Here is a 19,557-nt window from a genome sequence, read left to right on the forward strand (position 1 = left end):
TTTCATGGCGGTTTCTGATTTGCCGTAATAATTTTCTGCGAACTATAAATGGCCGAAGGGATCAGCGTTGCTTTCAAGTAGAACATGTATTGCCATACATTTCTACTCAATTACATGTAGAAGTTGTAATTTCTGAGACATGTAAAAACTGCTTCAGGTGGAAGAGGAAAATGAAAGCTCTGAGATGTACCAAAGTCTGTATGTGTCTAAGTCGGGCCTGGGCAAAGTGCGGCTCGCGGACCAAATGCGGCGCACGAAGCTATTCTGTGCGGCCCGCGAAAGGTTGTTTGGAATTCAAAACATAAAACTTGCTTTCTGAATAACTAAAACCATATAGCCTGTATCAACTGTACAGGAAATTCGTTTACTTTGAAGCCTGTTCATGTTTATTAATATGTCATAATCACGCTGCCTCGCATGCGTAATCCAGATTCAAAATAAAGGCAATGTGGCAAAGTATGAGTAGCAATTCAAGTCACAAGAAATCAATCGTTCCTTATAGTTTTAGTTCAAACCTTCTTTGTTGCCATTTTCACATTACGTATTATACGATATGCGGTTGAAATTGTAACCTGATACTTTTCCAAATACCTAATTTGTAAAACAAGTCAATCAGTGCTTGCGATTAATACATGACTCATCGTATCGATACCCATAAAGGATTAACGGTCATGCCAAAAAAGGAAAGCCGAAAACTGAAATTCAAAGAAGGTTTATACTTCAGAGCACTAGATATTTGTATGCTGGAGTCAGAGGTAAACTCGTCCTTTTAGTTTTTGGCGAGCATGTCGCCGACATTAAAGATTATAATTGGAATCTGTCTTATGACAAAAACACGAAACACTCGTTCAAGGGAGGGCGAAGTTTAAAAAACTGAAAGTTTCGCTCAACATCAAGGCTATTTAAACTGCACACTGCTCGGAGGACAGCGGCCAAGAAAATAAGCCTTCTACTATTGCAGATACATTTCGGTGCAGTGGTTCACGAACTGGGGGCATGAAAGCATCAGTTGTAAAAAGTTTTTGTTTCGAATCAGAACGGCAAATAGATATTGTTTCAGTTAACCGTAACTTTCTCATTACCTAACATCAACACATTCACAGAGCAGCACTTATTAACAGTGTAATTTATAAATAAAATTAAAATACGCTGGAGAATATAACTAAAATTCTTCACTCGGCCCGCAAACGTATTTTCTACTTCTCATTTGGCCCGCGGAGGAAAATAATTGCCCACCCCTGGTCTAAGTATATTTGGTGGGGGAAGGGGTCGCATACTTTTAGCAGTTACTCGGAGGTGGCTATACACGAAATCTGAAGATGTAACGTCTACGTATAGCGCGATATGACTATAATGACACTATCCATTGGTAGAATATTCGTAAATGTATTCAGTTACCGCGATTCAGGGGTTATTTCACGCCATTCTTATGACAATTTAACTCACGAGAGTGGTGCAATCTTATCCTTAAACTACATTATACTATTTAAAATTGCAAAAGTTAATAGTTCATCCAAAATACTGTTCAGGTAGAAATGGAAGTAGTCTGAAAACGTATAGACACTATAGCAAGTACGAGAAGAAGGCAAAATCTACTTGAGTAACCTGAAAAAGTATTAATAATCGACATATATATTATCTCAGAAACGTGATGGCATTGGGCAAAAATAACGCCGGATTCGGATTCAGGGCCCCAAAATTAGGTAATAATTTCCAAAACAAATCGCCGAAGAATCCTGTAGACCAGCGTTATGCATGGTATATTCGTGGGTGTATATCTCTTTATGGAATATCTTGATGGAGAGGGTGGTGTAGAGCTTCGATTGTTTTAGTAAGTAGCAATGTCCTCGGTCCTGTCCTTTGAATAAGTTCACCCAGGCTTTCTTTAGCGCTCGTGCCCACGCATTGCTGAGGGGAGCCTCGGGAATACGCAAAATGATAGTAAAACATATAGGGGTGGTCTTCGCGGCTGTACAATATAGCGGAGTCTGTTGACGATCCTACATAGATATGGAATACCAGTCACACCGACCCCATGACGTCATACTTTATGATGTTCTTGTAGGATGCGTTGGCTACATGTGCAATGTGCAGTGTCATGTACAATTCTACGTACATTGTACAAGTATAGTCAACAACAAGAATGTCACGAGCGGGATATATTGATGTCAGTCAGAGCTTATTGTGTTGTCTCGATTTGGAACACATCATATGATGCTAACGTCTAGTACAGTGGTTCTCAACCTTATTTTAGACACGTCCCCCTTTATGATAGTGAAAAATCTCGCGCCCCCATTATCGTCATATCACAAAATCCAGCCAGGATGCTAGTAAACCCAACAGCTTGTTTGATGGCATGGCAGGTTATGACTATTGATTAGAGAATTCAAAAATATGAAATTCGGTCTATATAGAGGGAAACACGCGTGAATTGGAGGTAAATCACGCAGAGCACGAAAAAAAAATCAGTTGACCACTTCTTCGCGTCCCCATTCAGATGCTTTCACGCCCCTTAGGTTGAGAACCACTGGTCTAGTACGTGGTACAGTCTACTTGTGTGTAATACTTGTTCAACCGAATCTGTGACGCAGAATTGAGTACTATTTCGATATTACAATCAAGTTTCGATGACATTTTGATAACTACCGGCCATATGTGATGTTATGAGTATAACTGATGAGTAAGGACGCAATTACGTTGATGATGCTGACTTGACGGACTATTTTGTCATCCGACATGCTGTTACACACCTTTAATGCCTGAAGAACGAAGCGGGATGCACTGATTCAGGGGAATTCCCCAGCCCTTGTAAGGTATACTGGTATATGTACCGTTAGTATGGGTGCGCTGTTATGTATGGGGTCCTAGGTGGGGTCGTATTTACTTTTAATTATGGCCTCACCTAGGAAAGCACACAATGTGGGGTGATGACACTCACGAACCAATGATGCCATGTGATAAAATTGAATCGTCGCATACAGATTAGATTTCTTATACAGACAATCGATATACTTATTATTCATATCAGAGATAACAGTTAAAATGAGCTGAGCTCGCCACTATGCCATTAGACACTAGATCATGAATACCGACTTCCATCATATGCATGTTACGACAGGTGGTTATTTTAGTCTTTCTACTCCGCCCCTTCCCCTTGGTTAATTCAAATCTTCAAGTCAACGTCGGAATATATTCCGCAAAAATTACGTCTCGAGGACTGACAAAGAATAAGTTAATCACTGAGTATACAAGTGTTAGAAGGGACATATCACTGTACTATCGATAAAAGAAATGGCAGCTGTGATCTACCGAATCGTTTCTGTAGGCTGATGTTTGGGGAATCACCCGGTATATGTCCCTACTTTGTAGCACAGTAGGTCCTATATATATACTGGCTACGCATATACGAGGACCAACCATCAAGCAACAGTGCACAGCAACATTCAAACGAAAGATGGCTATGAAAAGGCTTCAGTACGAGTGTAAAAAGTTTTCTAATGAGCCCAGCACGCTTCCTATTAAAGCAGGACCGATAGACGAATCGGACTTGTATCATTGGTGGGCGACGATAGAGGGGCCTCCCGGAACCCCTTTTGAGGGAGGGGTATTTCGAATTCTCATCGAATACTCAACAGAATATCCGTTCAAACCTCCGAAAATGCGATTCGACACTAAGATTTTCCATCCTAACGTCAGCAGGCGGGGCACGATATGCGTGGATATTTTGCAAGCGCAATGGTCACCAGCACTCACAACGGAAAAGGTACTGCTATCGATATGTTCCCTGCTTGCATCTCCCAATCCTGACGACCCTATGGACGCCGAGAGCGCTAATTTGTACGTGGAAAATCCGAAGCTTTATGCATTACGGGCCAAGCAATGGACCGACATGTATGCAACTGCATCGTCATCAATAACGCAACGAGTCGAAAGGGATCAAGGGATCACAGTCTATTAAATTTGATTTCTTTTGAATTGAGTTTCACAGATGTGCGACGAATTAGATATCCATACGTTATGCATACGGTATTTCAAAACGTTTACACTTTACACATGTGTTAATGAATTGTCCTTAGTGAGTTTATCGATGGTCACTGAACGCTTTCTAAATGTGTTGGACATTGATCTTAGAACTGAATTCACTAATATTATAGTATACGCTTCGCTGATCGAAGGACAGGTTTTCAAAAGTTTCCTGTTTGTATTTGGTAGATTGGTTGTTAAAATGGTTCTTTAAGTGAATATATTCGGTTTCCAAGCTATATATTTTTCGATACCATTTTATAACTGTATACCGTTCTTTGTATGACTCTATGCAATTAACCCTTTTCATTTTATACTTTTCTCAAAATCTTTCTTCGAGCTATAGACGTTTCAGTATGGAATAAAACCGTGTCTGCGTATTTTGTTTATCCTACGACATCATTTATAATTTTACATCACATTCGTAGCCAAGGCTACGTATATGGAGCAGGACATAGATCCGTAAATTTCTTCCAACAAGGACGTGGATGGTTGGGTTGCTAACACATTTATATCTGACGTAGCTTTATACGCCTTGAAGAGCATCCTGAGAACTAACATATGCGAGATGTTTTTATATTTTCTATGCTTCGCTGTTGTAGAGTGTAGTGCATGTGTGTACGTACACGTACAGTACTCCGAAGTGAGGGTCGGGGTGTTTTTTCTCGACGGTTTCTTGCGACTTTGCCGAAATCGCTAAACATTTCAACAAACCAAAGACCTTTGAGTAGAAAAGCTCATACTTGCTGCTATAAATGTAGAACAACATTTGTTTGAGTCTTGGGGATGTAGCAGGGCGTATGATAAAATTAAAGAATGACTACGATGCGTTCACACCATGCTCATAAAAGTCATGGAAGAACACCTGTAAGGTTCCCATGTCTGTGTTATGTTGTTACGTTTGCATAAACAATATGATGTTTATATTGTGGATTTGTATGTGGATGGTACATTTACTGTTATATTCCTTTACCTGGTAAATCCTGCCAATCATGATCAGTCCTAGGTAGTTTTGATGATTATCAAGGCCGTGTACAATATGAAAATGATCTCGTGAATTCTATATAACCCTGAAATTTATCACATTTACTAGACTAGTGAAAAATCGCGGCACTCAAATTAGAACTAATCCTTCATTTTCAGTCATTTTTCGTCCAGATCATAATGCACACCAACGCAAGGAATGACTCAGAAACGCACATTAAACATACATTATCCGCGCATTCATCCACTTATCCAAGGAATGAATCGTATTTACCGTAACCGTCAAGTAATACATAGATACCAAACCAATATTTATTGAATTTATTAACGTACACCCCAATACCTGTTGAAGTCAATGAGACGTTTGCGGTCGGCCGAAGTTGTCAACAAGTTCTTTGAACTCTAGGTGTATGTCGGACATAGAAACCCTTTGTATAGACTGCTTGTGAACATCAGTTAGATTGGAACGCAGCTTTGTCGTGTTAATGTTCATGGTCGAAAATGCTATCTCGAAAATGTATGTAGACCCGAACAGAACAAGTAGTTTATTGGCCATTTTTCACATGTTGGCAAACTCGAATTCATACAGTCACTCATAAAATTTGTCAATGCTTTGGGATTTGAATTTCTCTTTCAGGGTGGAGTCATACCGAAGATCAATCATCTCCAGCTCCATGCAACCTACATTCACTATATTTGACGTAGTAAGCAAGTAATGGGAGATTGCGGCAGACTGTGTCCGGACAGTAAGACCGGAAACTGTCTGTGGGCCGTTCAAAAATCCTGTGGCGGGCCGCGAGCCGTATGTTGCCCGCCTCTGGTATAAGGCATGTGAAACGGACTGAAAACCATAACTTTGTGACGTCACCTCAGGTCATAGGTTTGTGCTCACGTTCATGTTCATGTTCACACTAGCCAGAACATTTCAGGGGTTTCCACCATCCACGACTTCAGGGTAATGGAGGACAACTTATATCGGATTAAAATAGAGTTTGACATGACGAACCATGGATAGTTGACGTATGTTTACATGCAGTGATGTTCACAACGGGTGAAATCTTTCATCAGCTTCTTCTAGTCACCACGACCAATATACCTTCGTAAGTACATCAATGACGCGAATTCGGGCGCTGATCAACAGGATCTACCTATAGAATACTTGACACGATGTCAGCTTTATTCGCGCGTCAGAGCTTTGATGGCGATTGAGGACTGAAGCTGCCGCTGTCAATATATCCAGTCGAACGAATGAATCTTTAGGTTAGGCAAACATTATGTAAGAGGTGTGTCGGAGGTGGGCGCAGTAATGTCATAAATTAGGTTCTATACCAATACCGAGAAAACCATTACCGAGAATGGACATTACCGAGAATGTTATTACCGAGAATGGACATTACCGAGAATAGTCATTACCGAGAATGGACACCACCGAGAATGGACATTACCGAGAATGGCCAATGTCAAGAATATAGGTTACTGGGACTGACGTTGTCGCGAAATGTATGCCTGAGCATCGATACCGAATGTGGCAACACCGTGATGCACTCACACGACCTGTGCATATGCATAACATGCCTGCATTGCATATATTGCATTCTCGGTAATGTCCATTCTCGGTGGTGTCCATTCTCGGTACGGTCCATTCTCTGTGGTGTCCATTCTCGGTGGTGTCCATTCTCGGTAATGGCATTCTCGGTAATGGTTTTCTCGGTATTGTCCAGACACCCATGAATTACGCATAGTCGCATACTCCTATCATTGGAAACATCAATAAACTCCCTACGTACATACCTGACCACATAATACACCGATACTGTAGTAATAACCCGCTATTCGATTACATATATATAGCCCACGGCCACTTTTCAGTTCAGAGTCATCTCTGGACGACAAATACACTTGTAAAATTTGCTACTGCGAATTTTGCAACGCGGAGAGGCCCTCTGGTGTTCCATGACATCACTTATTTCTTGAGATATACCTTGCATAAAAATGTTTATAGTTGTTGTAGAAGCAGAATATCCCCGCAGGCTTACTATATATGCACCAAAATCATGAGTATAAATGTCAGGAAAAGTAAACGAGATTAGGCTTCTAATCGCGCTGAGCGCGAAAATATTAGCCCAAACTTATCGGAAAAACCTTCACTCACGAGACGCACAAGATTCCAAGTTCTTATTTTGATAGTGCGCGGCATTTTCCCCTGCGGTACGCATTTGTACGGTGGGGCTCAGATTGCAAAGACATTATTCTATTAAATACGAAAATTCCAAGTCACCTGAATCGCGCTGTGCGTGAAGAAAATGTTTAGGTTGACTTGAAATCTCTCAGATAATTTGAAACCAATTCGTAAGTTTAAATGGAACATTGACGGCCATCAACATACGCAACTTTAATTATGTTTATACAATACAGCAGCACATAACCTGATTGTTGTTTTAGGTCTGATTGCGGTCGTACGTCCCCAGGCTGGCCAGTGGCCACCCCTGGTGTAATCGAAATAAAGATGAGCAAAGCTGCAACGTATAAGAAATGCTAAATACTAATCAGGGCTCGAGGTTACCGGACCACCCTCTAACATGCTGGCTCTCAAACTCGACCCCCGAAAGCCCTGGATACGCCCCTGCAATTATATACGGAGTGTTATTTGTGTGGCGAGATAGCGTAGTGGTATAAACCCTAGCTGCAACACCAATGGGTTGCGGGCTCGAGTCCGACCGAGGTCGACTCCAGAATTCCTACCCAAGTGTTGGAGGTTTATCTAGGATCCTCCTCGCCATCTCATCCGTGTAAGCGGTGTCTTATAAAGGCCTAAAAGTATGGGCCGTGCTACAATTCGGCATCTACGGAATGAAATATCAAGAAAATTGGCCTGGTGTAAATGACCATAGCAGTTGATAAACACTCTGAATACCACAAATAGCAATAACAACATAACACTGTGTTATTTATAAGCTCGTCTCAGGAAGTTCCAATTCGAAATGTCTCAGCCATCGTGGCGGTTTTCCCGATCATTATTATATACAGATATCGCAAGCTGAACACATCGTAACTAGACCCTGTTCTACTCCAAAAGGAACCTGAAGTGTCATAACCAACGTTAATGAGGAGGAGGAACATTTGCATGTGACGTCACAAAAAGAATGTAATTTACAAGTTGCATAGAGTTGACATGAATGTTGTACGATATTGCACATCCGGTCAACCTGTTCTGGAGCATAAACGTGGATATTTATTGTGATAGCTAGTCATTGGTTCACGGATCTAGTACACTCCAGTACACCCCATCCGAGTACACCTATTAAAAATATGGTACACCGTCGGGTGTACGATACACCCGGTAGAAGAGCCCTGAACTAGATGGTCCATGCATAACGATGGTCCCGTAGTGAATGAAAAGTTCCGCAAGCGTGCATGCTTCTTGAAAATTACACTGGTACTGTACCTGCCGCGAATCCGTGGTGGCTCCACCCAGCAATTTTATTGTTATTTATTGTTCGTTAAGAATCCTATGCCACGTTATAGTTAAGGAATGTGAGACCACCGTTATAACACCGCGTGTTTCCACAGAGCCCGTCCTACGCAAATAATACAGATTATCATCATTATGTATAGGTTCACCACACGTGAATCATCTCAGAATCATTTTGAAACCCATGCGGTAATGTATATTTGTAGTACTAGTCATACTATACTCTGAGGGATGACATTGTTGATAGAGCAGCGCGAGATGTATACAGTCGGTGAATAAGCGCGGCGACAAAATTTAATGTAAACGGCGATGATTTTATTGTCTGCTTACCCGTCAGCTGATAGGATTGCAATAATTCAAATATACATAATGATATCATCTGGGGGGGCATTACAAAACAATGCGGTAAATCAGACTCTCCGCCAGCGGTAACGAGTTCTCTCGAATGCGAATACCGCATTGTGTCAAAATTGGTATTTCAAAACATTTTGCGTCCAGCTCACGCAAGAGCGCATTGAACTCACGTAAACTCTCGTAATTCCAGACGCAACACAACGTTTCGCAATCAACGCACTAGTTTGTGATTTCGCCAAGTCGGCAATCTCAGTACAAAGTAATACCAAATGAGGGCTTATAATGCTGTGTGGTCAGCAACGATTTGCAATTTAGCCGCGATAATCTTTCACAAACAGGGAAATGGAAATACCCGAATTGTTTGTGATTTTGCTCTGAAGAGAACAAAATACAGGCGAGGCTTACGGTACATCATAGTTTGTCTGCTTACGGCCGCTGCGTCTAGAATCACGCGTACATTGAGTTTTAAGTTCGTATGAGGATACAGTAGGAGCAATACATGTATAACATTCTGGAAACATGACCCTGATCGTAATTCTCAATGACTTTATACGATTATCGAATTACTCATCGACAAGCCGACCACAAGATATGCTAGCCAAAGATAAAAGGTGAATATTAAATAAATCTATTTGACAATAAATTACTAACCTACGGAGGTTAGCAATCTATAATTTAACATTATAATAACATGCTTCCGGCATGGAACTCTAGTCCTCGTTATATCCATACAGGCCGTAAACGGCGTGAGGCACTCAGTCCACGCGCTCACTGGTCCATATGTGAATTCAATTCAAGGCGTTATATATCGCCACTGCCTTATTTCGCTTGATTTTACTAACAGTTGGGCCTACGAAATATAACCCAATTGGGTGACTTACAGGACATGTCATCTCATATCGATTACTGCCTCACTTCTTTACCATATTGAAGTGGAATATTAAGAATTTGCAGTTCAAAAAGCTGCAATTTACAGCGCGGATTCAACTCCATCAGCTAGAAGATAGGCGGTAAGTTAACGGGAGAAATCTGCGCGAACTTCGCGGATAGTGACGTTCGTGATGCAGACCTTTTACGTTTTCTCTCGATTCCCGCGTTTTGCGGTAAGTCAATTTCATCGGTAAAAATGCTCTCGAAGAAATCGTTATTGAGGGTTTTGTAATCGCAATTGTCCGCTTCTCTCGAATTGTGTCGGTAAATGTTGATTCCACAGGCGGTAGTTGGTTTGTAATGCCGCCCCTATGTATAAAAATATATCACATATCTAATGTATCTCGTTATGGAAATCTCTTATTTGGATACCTAGACACAAACGATGAGGTAAACAGTATTTATATACCACGGGGTTCTTCAGTGTCTACGTTTAGCTTCACTTTCGTAACACCACATACACTCAACACTAACACCATTTTTCTGTATTGGTTGAAATCGATCTAATCAGAAATCACGGCTGATTTGAGTCCTATTAATTTTGTAAATCGCCATTATTTGGTTATAGTGATACATTTTATATGAGAGGTGTTCTCAATTGTCATCTCTCTACAATTTGGACAAGTTCTTCCTTTGCATAGTGAAATTTGTTTCATTTTAAGTTCGATTGACAGTGTCACACCGCCGCTTCTGTGGATGTCCAAGAGACTAATCTTATCGAATTAAGAATGGTTGATGGTTATGGTTATTCGAATCATACTCCTTGAATACAATTAGTCCAGTGGTTCCCAACCTTTTTCGACTCATCGAAACCGTAAAATGGGCATACAAACTGTAATCACCGGTGATTTGACTAAAAAAGGTCATTTATCCGGCTTGACTCCAAAAGAACCGTCACAGCACTTCGTCAGGCCCCCAACACGTTGGCCTTGGGCCCCCATATGGTGATAAACAGAACTTCTTTGGGGCTTCGCGGCCGTCGCCCCTCAGAACCTCTCCCCTGATACCTCCTTACCGCTACTTCTCAGCAAAATTGTTGGACTCTATGAAAAATTTCTATCATTCATGATTAAATCGGTCAATATGATCGGGAATTGCATATATATTGCTGTCAATTTTATCCTCTCTATGCTCATGTAATCAGATTTATCGGTAGAGCTGAGTGAGTTGTCTTGGAAAATAAAGGGCCTGTAAATATTAATTAAACATATATTCGGGCGGACCCGAGGGTATAATGACTTCGTTATGTGATGGCATTTCGGGGCATATCTTCTATGTCAAAAGATATTCAAATCGCTCATACGTACTAAACTAAAAGACGCTTACGATTTCAAATTAGTCGATTGTGCGATTTCTAGTTGCTACATGCTAAGAGATCGACTGCAGGGAGTACAACCTAATTTACAACAATTAGTACATTATTAGTACATATTAGTACATATCTGAACAGTTTAACCCTCCCTGCGACTTAAGATGGTCATTCGGTAATCATATTTTCACATCAAAATCCTTATCGAGGGTAAATCGTACAGCAGGGGGTAAGTAACGAAATCCTTCGACTTTTCTGAAATACTCACATGGGTTTCGTACATTTCACCTCTTTGCGTACATGTTTCGATTACTTCACCTTCTATTACAACTATGGGGACTAAGACTACTTGAACTATACGTATTGTTTTAAGGTTTTAGATTGTGTCAGATTGAAAGCAGTATATATGGCAGATTCACATCCATTTCAGCAGTGATTGCCACAGCAACTATGCGATTCTGACCCTATATCGTGGGGAAAACGAACCGAACGTATTTTGATCGTCAATAGAGCGCTTTTAAAAAGTGTTTCACACACCGTGAATGGTTTGAGCAGAAACAAGTACTAGAAACGGGAACGTCGAAAGCTGGGTTTGTAACTCGGCGTCGAGCAATGAATTTGCTTTCCCCGCCTGAGCTTAGAAAAAAACGAAGGTAGCTTGGTGGCAAGCCCAGCAATCCATATGTCGGGCATTGTTAAAATTGGCAGCGACGTTACAGACGCATCTTTCAAAATTGCTTAGAATATCGCTAAACCCAAGAAATATGCTAGAGAGGGTGTGATTTCAATAAGACTTCAACATACTGTGCGAATATTCGCTGTTTCCAGAACTTAGCAGCGAGGCCAACATGACCTGACAAATTTCGAAGCTACAGTTGTGTGATTCAACTGTGACAAGAAGAGTAACAGCAATGCCAGTCGATCTTTTATTGCATTTTCTGATCCATTTTGCCGCGTAGACTACTTTTGCTTAGGATTGGACGAATCCACCGACTCCACAGACAAGGCATAGCTAATTATCTGGGTGCATTTTATCAGAGTAGACATATTTGCAGAGGAAAATCCGAAAAACAACAAATTTATAAAGCTGACTCATCATCAACATTATTGGTGCAGGGCTCGATCAGCCATGGAAGTAATGGAGAAGGGTTGAATGGTTTGCTCAGAAATGACCCCGAACAACAGATTTCTTCTGATATCACTGAGGGCAGAAATTCATGATAATGGCCTCTGTAACAAAGGGGTGACCGTTATTTCATACTTGCCCAATGCACATGTACACTCCCGCATTGAAAGAGGGAGTTCAGTTCTCTATTGGAAGGGTTTGGGGTGCGTATACCTACTTAGAAACGAATGCAATGCAGGCGCCATATGGGGATTTACTTGCGCCGCTGGAAGATACATATTCTCACCAAAAAAAAAACAAGCCAATGTAAACTTACGAACGCTGTCCATTAATGCTTTAGAATGCATGAAAATGTACTAAATGCCAGTATACGACTGGTATAATTGTAGTAGCCTAAATTTAATAGTAGCTCACAAATACATAATAATATTCTGCGGCCCGCAGCGTCTTTATTTGTAAAAATGCGGCCCGCTGTACAAGGGAAGTTGAGAACCCCTGTTCGATAGGGTTGCATTTAAAACAATAATCAATTAAAAACAAACATGTTTAAAACAAGTTCCTAATATAAAACATGTTTTTATTGTTTTTGTTGTTGTTTTTAAGTCAACACGCCACGAATATTCAATTGTGACGTCATAATGGATTGGCATTGACAATTGAAAATATAGGGTAAATATAGCTCCTTTGACGAAATATCTGTACTACAATTGTTGAACCGACTATATTGAGTGTTCCAACCATCCCATATCGATATACGTCGGCTAATTCGCATGGTAATTGTCCAGGCTGATACAACATGCTTTTTGGAAAATAGTTACACAATTGTAGCATAGTTTTACAACTTAAAAAAGAAACATTTTTTTCAAGGCCTTTCTTTAAAACATGTACCAAATAAAGTGTTTTATAACACCGTTTGTGTTCAATGCAACCCTAGTACTGTATAGGTATGGTACACGATTTCCTGTACATGGGAATTCACCTGGTAATCGAATGTAAATACAATTAACGAAGTGCACACAGTTGAAAGTATATATGACCGACAGCAGTTTGCGGAACCAACACAACGAATCTGTCAGCCATATATGCACCGAGTGAATAAAGCAGCGCATGGCTTTGAAGCGGTTACAGTACGAGTGTAAGAAGTTTTCACAGGAGCCGAGGGACTCTGCCATTCGAGCAGGGCCAGTCGACGATATCAACCTGTATCGGTGGTGGGCCACCATCGACGGACCCGAAGGAACGCCATTTCAAGGCGGCGTTTTTCGAATCCTGATAGAATATCCAACAGAATATCCGTTCAAGCCGCCGAAAATGCGATTTGAAACGAAGATTTTTCATCCGAATGTCAGTCGTAAAGGCACAATATGCGTAGATATTTTGCAAAAGCAGTGGTCACCAGCGCTGACGACATCGAAGGTCCTCTTGTCCATATGCTCCTTGCTTGCTTCTCCCAATCCGAATGACCCGATGGACCCGGAGAGTGCGAGTCTATATTTAGAAAACCCTACAGAGTACGCCAAACGCGCGAGTCAGTGGACCGACATGTATGCCAAAGACGCTGTCCAGTGTTCGGGTTCAGTACAGAAAACAATGTATGTCAAGTGACGTTGACATCAGGTTAGTAGCATACTTTATCGATTTCTCTCGCTTTCATACATAGCGATTCGCAGCATAACTATCTATCGAAAGCAACGACCAATTTTGCGGCTTCGTTCCGCCTCGCTGAGGTTGTATTCAGAATTGTTTTGCGGCAGCGTCTGTAGGATTACTGGAAATTCGAAAGTCATCTTCCGATAGCGCAGAATTTATTGAATCTGGCCTTGATCGAAAGCTACTGTCTCACCGATTCCGAAAATATAAATTAAAATATGATTAGACACCGAACCACCCGGAATTCGCCCTCCAAGTCTGAAATATCGGCATTGTCCGAACAGTCGGAGATCCGCAACGCGTCATTGTGATGGTCATTGTTTTGGGGTCATCCGATTGTTCTGAACAATACACATTTTAGATGTTTAGGGTGATTTTTCGTCAAAGTACGAAGCCTGGCCATATTTCAATTCATATTTCCGGAATCAGTGCGACAGCAGCGTTCGATCAAAACCAGATTTAGTAAATTCTGTGCTCTGGGTTATAACTTTTGGATTGCATGAAATCCTACAGTCGCGCAATTCTGAATCCTGCCTCAGCGAAGCTGAGAAATCGGTCTTTCCATTCTATGTTTACATTCGATAATAAAACTCTCGGTAACCTACACTTTTAAACCAGCAGCTATATACCGAAGCACAATAATGTAGATTTCAGCTTTGATATCGTTGCTGTGTCTGGATTTTACGTGCTGACTATAGTCTACGGTTGTGTGTTGATATCGACTTGACTTGTCGTCGGAGGGGGGGGGGGGGCGGGTCTTCACTGGTTCTCAATGTATTGCGACAACCAACCAGACGGTGTCAGAAACGAAATATATCAAATTTTTCGGAGTAACGAAGTAGATTCTTCAGTTCTTCCATAGTTGTCATGATTTGAGACTCTTTCGTTATTTATTTTAGACTTTTTTTAGGAAAACGATTTTTAATGTCAATGTACTTAAAGTTTTTGCGCAGTGGATGTTGCAGAGGGAAGGGTAGTTTGGGAATATGTTTGCACCACTTTCATGAGCGAGATTCTCTAAACGACTGGGCGAAAACTGAACCTATTTTTGAAAATTGCACCGACTTCCAATTTCATCGTATCCGGACAATACCGAGAATGCTATTACCGAGAATGCTATTACCGAGAATGCTATTACCGAGAAGGACAATACCGAGAATGGACATTACCGAGAATGGACAATACCGAGAATGGACATTACCGAGAATGGACAATACCGAGAATGGACATTACCGAGAATGGACAATACCGAGAATGGACATCACCGAGAATGGACAATACCGAGAATACTATTACCGAGAATGGCTATTACCGAGAATGGCTATTACCGAGATTACTATTACCGAGAATGTCTATTACCGAGAATACTATTACCGAGAATGACCATTACCGAGAATGGACATTACCGAGAATGCTATTACCGAGAATGGCTATTACCGAGAAAGCTATTACCGAGAATGTATATTACCGAGAATACCATTACCGAGAATGACCATTACCGAGAATGGACATTACCGAGAATGCTATTACCGAGAATGACCATTACCGAGAATGGACACTACCGACAATACACTTTGGCGCACTAATGCTCGGCGACCTCACGTCCCAGAGACCACCCGAGGGTGTCGACGCGATAAGCGATCTCCCCCTTTGCTGCACAGACTAACCGAACCGATCGGGCTCGGAATAGTCGTTTGAAAAATCGCAATTTTCGAATTTTATACCCGTTTTTACGAAACCTTCGAAATTTCCATCATTGTTTTACGTATGTTAAAAAATAGGTGATGTAGCCTAGCTAGACAGACAGTGTCGCAATGACCTAGATTTGTTTTGATACACGTATTACGAGAACACGTTGAAAATGAAGCGATTTAATTTGTGAAATGTCACCAAGTGCACTTACAAGGAGTGTTTATGGTATGACGTTGGGAGATCAAGATAAACGCCGGGCACCAGCATTAGGCTGAAACTTCGCGCTTATGGACTCAAGGTAAAGTCAAATTTAGCTGAATTATCATGCAACCATCATCAGTGTTGTGCACACATTAACTGTAGAGTGCTAAACCAGAAAAACTGTATTTTCCTGAAATATAACCATGATATATGTCGTAATTCGGTAGACGTTTAATATTTCAAAACGAATTCTTGAAATACGTGGCATTTCTTGGATATATTCGCAACATATGGCCCCAATATTGAGAAAGTGATTTTCGAAAATCTAGAATAGTGGTTATGTATATTGTGTATCACAGAAGAAAATATACTTCGTGGCGAGGTCTCAATAACTTTGCTGGGACGGATTAGGGATTAATATGTAATTTCTATCCCAAACTATTGTTTACAATTTTGCGGGTACAAAGAACTTCAAATCCCAACATTTCAAAGTCAACCTGACTGATCTTTTAGTACTCGAACTTTTCTTTGCATAAACCCCAACATAACATCTCTCAGCAGCAAAATGTTTGTATCAGTGAGCTATTAATTGGCAATTAAAAGGAGTTTGCACAGTACGATATATTTCATATCAAAACCCGTTCTGTTGATGTGAGTACTGAAGCTTTTGCACTTATGAAGCGAAACTGCCTCATGATTTCCCTGATATTAGGTTATAAATCCTTGCACACGAGCAGTCAAAGCTGGGGATAGGACATGCAGTGTAATAAGTGTGGAATATAAGCTCATAATCTATCTCAGGGCTCGGCAACTGTTCGTATGCTGCAGCGCGCCAAACATTTTTAATTTTGTCATATTTATCGTTTACACCCAGGAATCCTACCAACCGCCTATCTGCTGCTGACAATGGCATCGGTTACACCCGTGCTTCTTACAGTAATGGTAGCGAAGGGTAAAAAAGTTGGTCGCTACTGCATTACACGTACGTAATCTGTACGTAATGTGGTTATGGTGTATGGTTACTTTGGTCGTCTCCAGTCCACTGTGTTCGGTACCATAGTCATACAGTGTCAGTCCCATCAAACATGTTACGATGATATGGTAATATACATTCTCGGCAATGTCCATTCTCGGTAATAGCATTCTCGTTAATGTCCATTCTCGGTATTGTTCATTCTCGGTAATATCCGTTCTCGGAAATGTCCGTTCTCGGTAATGTCTATTCTCGGTAATAGCATTCTCCGTGATGTCCATTCTCGGTAATAGCATTCTCGGTAATGTCATTCTCGGTAATGTCCATTCTCGGTATTGTCCATTCTCGGTAATGTCCATTCTCGGTATTGTCCATTCTCGGTAATGTCCATTCTCGGTATTGTCCGTTCTCGGTAATGTCCATTCTCGGTAATAGCATTCTCGGTAATGTCCATTCTCGGTAATAGCATTCTCGGTAATGTCCATCTCGGTAATAGCATTCTCGGTAATAGTAGGGAACCCAATTTCATTTGCTTATTCGGTGTTGGTCGCGAAGGTGGATTTAGCAATTTCAAAGACCTTCAATTTCTATTTTCACTGCAAGTAGTTTTGGCAAGTCTTGGAAATCGATACAGTTACTTACAACTCTGCAGCCAACTCGCCTATAAATATTCTGACGCCCAATGCCAATTACTAAATGTGTTAGTAAACCAAAATAAAATACCATCGTTCACTTTCATTATTATAGTAATACCAAGTATTAGATTCCACTTGGTATGGATAACGATGCGTTTTTTTCTTCATTTTTCCTAATTATTGGCGCGTTTCCCTCATCTAACCATCTACTATACCCGCTAGTAGGACTTGCGTGATCTTGCAAGTGGATTTACAATCAGCGATTGAATACCAGCGTGCTGTAATTTCTTCGGCGGAAGTCAATTCAGGAGCCATTCATACGTACATGAAGTCCCCTTGTCAGTATTGATGATTCGTAGACTATTAAATACATGTAGCCGACTGTCACTGTTACAGTCATAAGTATGGTGAATATTTTGTGACCTATAATTAAAACTTTGACATTTTCTTACATCAATAAACTTTATTTTTACAAATGTGTGCCGTATGAAAAACTCACGTAGTTACACTACGGATTATTTTGCAAAAAGTCCAGATTTATTGTAGTACGGCGAGTTATGCTTAGCTACACGATCTTGTAGTCAGTCAGTGGGTAGGGTTACCGTATTTTGAGATCCGTCTTTTCAAAAATTCTGAAAGCTCCAGCACCGGAAAAAACTGAAAATTAAAAAGAAAATCGACCGATAGTACATGTGTTGACTAAAATATGGTCATACCTGTCACCGGCCCTAGTAAAAACACATAAGCGTATATTTATAATATATATGTTTTTCAGGTTGCAAGAAAAGACATACTGTAAATGACCTCTTTTGAACCTTATCATATTTTCTCATTCCACATATTCATTGATTGCATTACAGTGTTTTGTGATTGTTGATTGGTTGTATCCTTAAAATCAACCTATCATGACGCTTAATGAGCACTACATGAACCTTTCATTTCACACAAGACAATTATCCATAATAAGATACATAAATTGTATGGTGGCAATAGCAGTTTGCGATGTGGTGATGAAGATTGAGAAGTCAGGAACATGTGGGGTACCTTTAAAATGACACCATAGATCAGGAGAGGTCAACCCGTGACCCGGGGGTTAAATGTGGTCCGCGAGAAGGTTTTGATTGGCCCGTGAGGTAATTCTATAAATTAATTATGTTATCACAGAAATAAATTACCGAGGAAAGTTATTGTGAGCTTGCAGGACATCCAAACATTTCATGAACCTGACCGCGAAACGTGGAACAATTAATCGAATCAACGAATCAAACTATCGAAGGGCCCATGGAACGCTCTCTCAATGAAGATTGTTCAAAATGCTTCTAGAATACTCGACGGAATATCCCTTCAAACCGCCTAAAATGCGATTCGAGATCAAGATCTTTCATTCCTACGTAAGCAGAAGAGGGACGATATGTGTTGATATTTTGTAGAGGCAATATTCACCGGTACTTACTACATCGAAGATTCTTTTGACGATATGTTCTCAACTCGCCTCCCAACCCAAATGACCGGATGGACACTGAGAGTGCAGATCTATATTTGCAAAATCCCGAACTTCATTTCAAGCGGGCTAAGCAGTGGGCGGAAATGTACGCTGTCAATAATTCAGTCGTGTAGCAGGCAGTCGATACTTGTATTCACAGTAGGTGGATTATAGGTTGTAACTGCAAGGTTACTTGTAGAAGCCCATGTTTGTGCGGTGTAAACAGATGTCATTGAAATGCCAATGAAATAGAATTGCTGAATCGTATTTCTAAGTAACTCGATTGTATACCGAGAGAACTTGCTATTTTGGACGGTTTTCCCGCCTTTCTTCGTCAGCAAAATCTGGCGGGGTACCAATTTAGAACCGCCAAAAGGGAACTCCAATATTCAAGTCTCAGTACAGTACCGATGCATTTGGGAATGTTGTTGGCTTCAGGTTTCAAAATGGCTGACAAGAATGCCTTAGCATTGCACAATAATGCGGACGGGTACAAATGGAAATATATATGTGTGCCATCGGAATCGAGACTCTGCCATCCCCCCTCGCCTGCTGGTGTTCGCGCAAAGGCAATACACACGTCATTCAGACTCCTACATGTTAAGGCATCTTTTTTCTACGATTGACTCGGGTACCGAAATAAAATTTGAGCGCAAATGTACTTAAGATGCTAGGGAAGTGGTAGCAACACCACAAGTTGCTAGTAGGGTCGCGAATTCTAACTT

At 40.9% G+C, this 19,557-nt stretch overlaps 3 protein-coding genes across 6 annotated transcripts in view; all 3 read left to right on the forward strand.

The window, feature by feature from the left end:
- The window catches only part of LOC145435743 (armadillo repeat-containing protein 1-like), a 391,422-nt gene that overhangs the window by 11,346 nt on the left and 360,519 nt on the right, over nt 1–19,557 (forward strand). The window lies entirely within an intron of this gene.
- On the forward strand, nt 3,389–4,018 carry LOC145448110 (ubiquitin-conjugating enzyme E2 2-like). The gene has a single exon (XM_080326437.1). It carries the CDS (start codon nt 3,455–3,457, stop codon nt 3,956–3,958), a length of 504 nt encoding a protein of 167 aa, XP_080182563.1. The 5' UTR covers nt 3,389–3,454; the 3' UTR covers nt 3,959–4,018.
- LOC145441603 (ubiquitin-conjugating enzyme E2 D4-like) lies at nt 13,306–13,803 on the forward strand. The gene has a single exon (XM_080319510.1). The coding sequence runs from the start codon at nt 13,306–13,308 to the stop codon at nt 13,801–13,803; it is 498 nt and encodes a 165-aa protein (XP_080175636.1).

This window comes from Botryllus schlosseri, chromosome 1 (assembly GCF_051294905.1).
Source record: "Botryllus schlosseri isolate E-star chromosome 1, Bs_hap1, whole genome shotgun sequence".
Lineage (NCBI taxonomy): Eukaryota > Metazoa > Chordata > Ascidiacea > Stolidobranchia > Styelidae > Botryllus > Botryllus schlosseri.